The 5,120-nt window shown below is 47.8% G+C and overlaps 1 protein-coding gene across 1 annotated transcript; it reads left to right on the top strand.

Moving 5' to 3' along the window:
* Positions 1 to 1,151: 1,151 nt before the first annotated feature.
* On the top strand, positions 1,152 to 4,508 carry LOC141085500 (ferritin heavy chain B-like). Its single transcript, XM_073570912.1, has 4 exons — positions 1,152 to 1,410; positions 3,316 to 3,462; positions 3,611 to 3,736; positions 4,183 to 4,508. Exons 1-4 carry the CDS (start codon positions 1,309 to 1,311, stop codon positions 4,336 to 4,338), a joined length of 531 nt encoding a protein of 176 aa, XP_073427013.1. The 5' UTR covers positions 1,152 to 1,308; the 3' UTR covers positions 4,339 to 4,508.
* The last annotated feature ends 612 nt before the right edge of the window (positions 4,509 to 5,120 follow it).

Genomic DNA, 5,120 nt, shown 5'->3' with positions numbered 1-5,120 from the left:
GGGATTTAAATTTTGTTGAGTCTCCGGAGGGTACAAAAAAAAAAGTGCAGAATAAATGCTTCAGATTTCACCTTGGAAGATCTGCACTGAACACACAATGGATAATAATGAGACCTGACATTTAAGGCTATGTGCACACGTTGCGGATTCCGCTGCGTTTTTTCCGCGCGAAAACGCAGGTAAAACCGCAGGTAAAGTGACCTACGGTTTTCCTGCGGTTTGGTCTGCGGTTTTGCCCTGCGGTTTCACATTAGCGCTTTTTAAGCGCACGCACGGCCGGGGGTAGCTCCGCCCCCGAGCCGGCTCTCTGCCCGGCGTGCCCGCCCCTTGCTTGTAGCGCCGCCTCCTAGCGGACAGCGGCGCCTGCGATCGGCGCACCCTATCTTTAGCATAGGGTGCGCAGATCGTGCGCAGGCCGTGCGCTAGTTGCGCTTTGACCTGCGCTGCGCACTTTTGACGGTGCGCCGTGCGCGCCAAAATCAGAAAAGTTCGATTTTGGCGCGCACGGCGCACCGTCATGAATGAATGCAATAACAATAATAATTAGTATTACAGATTAGGGGATTGCTAGTCATGCACTTTCTTGCAATTTTGTAAAGCGTTTGGAAAAAACTCTTGACTTTCAGTAATGTGACCCTAGAAATGTTCCCTTAGGCTGTGTGCACACGTTGCGGATTCTGCTGCGTTTCCGCATCGTTTTTGCCGCTGTGGAAACGCAGCAGTTCCGTTGACCAAGTACAGTACAATGAAACCCTATGGGGTTTCAAAAACGCTGTGCTGACGGTGCGGTTTTTTCCGCGCGGTTTTGCTGCGATTTTCAAACCGCAGCATGTCAATTGTTTGTGCAGTTTCCGCAGCGGTTTCACACCTTTAACATAGTAGAGGTGTAGAGGTGTGAAACCGCAGGGCAAAACCGCAGACCAAACCGCAGGAAAACCGCAGGTCACTTTACCTGCGTTTCCGCGCGGAAAAAACCGCAGCGGAATCCGCAACGTGTGCACACAGCCTTAGGTGCCTGTGTGTGACCCCAGCTGGCAGAGGAGGGAGTGTGCACGCCGCCTGCAGGACGCTCCGCCCGATCTCTGGCTGTGATTGGCTGCACACAGATGACGTCACTCCCCTCCCCAGCCTATAAATCCCGAGCTCCAGGGTGCGGAGAGCAGACGATCCCTGACTCTGAGCAGAGTTCTTGCGTCAACAGTGCTTGAACGGAACCCTCTCCGAGTCCTCGGCTCCAGACTCTCAGCTCTTCAATACCTGAAGACTTTTGCAACCTTTTTGCGCCACTAAAACCACCAAGAAGCAGCAATGGAATCCCAGGTGCGCCAGAGCTACCACCGCGACTGCGAGGCTGCCATCAACCGCATGGTGAACCTGGAGCTCTATGCCTCCTACACCTACCTCTCCATGGTGAGTGCTCTGCATCGTCTCCTGTCCATGGTGCCGGCGTCTTCTCTGCATCCGTAGCATAGAGCGGCCATTACTGAGCTTCCCCTTCTCTCGTGGTCTCCACCTCTCCCTCTGTCCTTGTGTTGCAGCCATTGTAGTAAGTCTCCGTTGTGCTTCTAGTCCTCTCCCTCCCCAGAGTGATGAGCTCACTGCTGGGTTCTCTGTACACTCCCTCGTGTGATGCACAGCAGTTCTGTACATGATGACTCCATGGAATCTCCTCTCTACAGTTCACAGTAGCTGTTCTGTAAACCCTGAACTAATCAAGGAACATTGTAACAATCTCTGGGGCTTCTACTAAAGCTGTTGGGTCCTTTCTGCAAAATAAGAACACCCCAGTAGTCAACTGCACATTATCCTTACAATATGTGCACACGTTGTGGATTCTGCTGCGTTTCTGGCCCTGTGGAAACGCAGCAGTTCCGCAGACGTGGTGCAGTACCATGTTGGCCTATGGCATTTCAAATCTGCTGTGATTATTTCCGTGCAGTTTTCAAACCGCAGCATGTCAATTGTTTGTGCGGTTTCCCACCTTTAACATAGTAGAGGTGTGAAACCGCAGATCACTTTACCTGCAGATCCGCGTGGAAAAACCCACAGGTTTAGGTGTTTTTGTTTTGTGCCTCTTTGTCCATTAATTTTCTGCAGGAAAAACACTGCAAATAAAAATGCATGCTTTTTTTTTTTTTTTTTCAAACACACATTCAAGCTAATGCAAAAATGCTGAAAGTGACATGCCCTGTCCAAAAAAAAAAAGCGGCAAAGCACAATCCTGATGACAAATAACTGTGTATGAGATTCTGGAAATCTCATATGGCTCTGCTAGTACTGTAAAAATTGGCATAAAGCCCAGTGTGAACATGCCTTAATAGCTTCACACGAACATGTAGTCCTCTTCTCCATGAGTATGATGCAGTTGTTAGGCTGTGCACATTGCGTCTCTTCCCGAGTGGAAATGCTCTAAAAATGCAATGGATTACTTAAAGCAACGATAATAAACGGCATTCCTAAATTGTGCACATGCTGCGGAAACTTCCGTCTTTATTTGCGGCGGTTTCCACCTACTGACTTCCATTGAGTCACTCAGATCTGCAGCAAAAAACGCAGGAGTAAGGCTATGTGCACACCCTGCGGTCCCGCTGCGGCTTTGGCTGCAGCAGTTCTGCTGACAGTAGCATTTTATCCTATGGGACTTACAATCTGCTGTGCACATGCTGCGGATTTTTAACTGCGGAAAAGCTGTGGTTTTGAATCCGCAGAAAGAATTGACATGTCAATTGATTCTGTGGATTCTGCTGCGGTTTGCCACCTATTCCATTGTCCAGGTGGCAAAACTCAGGCCATTTTACCTGCAGTTCCGCAGATAAGAATCCTCAGACCAATCCGCAGTGTGCACATAGCCTAAAAGGCTTTTGGATTTGATGCCAAAAACGCAGCAGACTTGTCAAAGGAAATGATGTCAGGAAGTGTGTGTGTGGCTGGATAACATAGAATAGTGCCCATCTTGGTTGATGCACATCAACAATGAAGGCTGGGTAAGGAAATGACTTTTCTTTTTTATATACTTTATTTAGCTAACATCCTCATATAAAAATGCATGGAAATTCCACTGCGTTTTCTGCCAAGAGATGCAGAAATTTCCACAATGTGCGCACATATCCTTGGGGTCTGTTCCCATGGTCGGTAACACTGCAGGTTGGACGCTGCATACATCCGCAGCGTCCAGATGTTACAGCATAGTGGATGGGATTTCAAGAAACCCCATGCTCACTATACGTGCACTCTGGCCCACGGAGTGGGACATGTGGTGCGCTTCCAGACCCCAGCATGTCAGACAGACTGTTGCTCACCACTCTCTTCTTTCAGTCCTTCTACTTTGACCGTGACGATGTCGCCCTTCACCACGTGGCTAAATTCTTCAAGGAGCAGAGCCATGAAGAGAGGGAGCATGCGGAGAAGTTCCTGAAGTACCAGAACAAGCGTGGGGGTCGCGTTGTCCTACAGGACATTAAGGTGAGATTTTGTGCTCATCTCTCCTCATGTAGAAAGTAGACTTAAACCTACACTAATATGTATTAATTTTGTCAGGAATGGAGCCTCGTTCTCGAGCTACAAGAGGTGAAGTGACTTTTGAGGATCATTTTGTCTTTTTCTGTCTTAGAAACCTGAGCGTGATGAGTGGGCAAACACCCTGGAGGCCATGCAGGCTGCTCTGGAGCTGGAGAAGACTGTGAACCAGGCTCTCCTGGATCTTCACAAATTTGCTTCTGACAAGGTTGACCCTCATGTAAGTGCTGCTGGAAAAACTGTCTGCTATGGAAGGTGGACTACACCGCCCTACCCTCTGATATGGTGTGTCCCCTGTTGTACTCCTCGTGTATGCAGCGCACACAACAACCTGTATATTCTGCACACTAATATTTGCTACTACAGTCTTAGAATGCTTATGGCCGAAGCTTCCCATTTCTATACTTGCTTCATCTTGTAGTAAAACTTCTCAGTTCAGTATTTGAAAAGCATGGCTGGTTAATTCTGAACTTGGTGCTACACTGGTTTTGATATTGTTGTAGCAGGGCTCTATTGAAGTTGATTAGGATATTGTAGCCAAGACTAATTCATCTGGACAATTTGGCTTTTTTGACAGCAGACAGCTGTGTATTATCAACTTGAGCTATATTGTTCCCATAATGGGGCTAGTAATTGCATATGAATGACCGACCTCTTCTCTTCCAGCTCTGTGACTTCTTGGAATCTGAATACCTGGAAGAACAGGTGAAGGCTATGAAGCAGCTTGGAGACTACATCACCAACCTGAAGCGCCTTGGGGTACCCCAGAATGGCATGGGCGAGTACCTGTTCGACAAGCACACCCTGGGAGAGAGCAGCTAAGATGTCTCCTTCCTGGATACCACCAGTCTAGTCTGCATCTCCTTGTCCATCTGGAATAACTAATGCCCCCTGAGATGCTGGGCTTCTCAAACCTGATGTGATCTTCGTTCCCCGATCAGACATGACTGTGCTTGTCAGCAAGCTTTCCAATAAAATCTTTCTGCATTTCAGCATGTGTCAAATCTCTAGTTTATGCAGAGGTAGCCTTCAAATGTGTGATTATTAAGCACATTGGGGGGGGGGAAGGGGGTGAAGCAATTGATCAGTGATTGGGGAGGGGTTTTGCTGCCAGAAAAGTCAATGGCAAACGGTTGGCACATACCCTAAGGCAAAGTTCACATGAGTATATAAAACAAAAAAAATAAATATCCAGAAATGCTCACAATTGCTTAATTTTATACATCAGTTATTTAAAACCAGCTGAGGAGCCCAGCGCTGCCTGAGCACAAACAACTACGGTTAGTTATAACAAATTATGATTATATAGATATAAAGCTGATTGTAGAGCGCCGCATTCACTATAATATCCCACGTCAGCCCGAGCTACCGGACTACTACCCCTAATATCCCACATCAGCCAGAGCCACTGGACTACTACCACGAATATCCCACATCCCGTCAGCCTGGTGTCAGAACCAAAGCACTGGATGGATTTGCCCTGAATTCCATACCGGAGATCCCTTTAATGGAACTCTGGGGTCAGAACCACTGAGCTGAGTGGAACGGTCCTAACTTCCATACCAGGGATCCCTTAAACAGAAGCCTGGGGTCAAAACAAAAGC

Source organism: Dendrobates tinctorius, unplaced genomic scaffold, assembly GCF_039654945.1.
Source record: "Dendrobates tinctorius isolate UK_male_01 unplaced genomic scaffold, ASM3965494v1 ptg000028l, whole genome shotgun sequence".
NCBI classification, from domain to species: Eukaryota; Metazoa; Chordata; class Amphibia; order Anura; family Dendrobatidae; genus Dendrobates; species Dendrobates tinctorius.
This window is presented reverse-complemented; position numbering and strand designations above follow the sequence as displayed.

Coding starts and splice junctions, on each gene's coding strand:
- LOC141085500 (XM_073570912.1), top strand. CDS start 1,309: ATGGAATCCCAGGTGCGCCAGAGCTACCACCGCGACTGCGAGGCTGCC. Junction 1,411..3,315: donor CCTACACCTACCTCTCCATG/GTGAGTGCTCTG, acceptor CTCTTCTTTCAG/TCCTTCTACTTTGACCGTGA. Junction 3,463..3,610: donor TTGTCCTACAGGACATTAAG/GTGAGATTTTGT, acceptor TTTCTGTCTTAG/AAACCTGAGCGTGATGAGTG.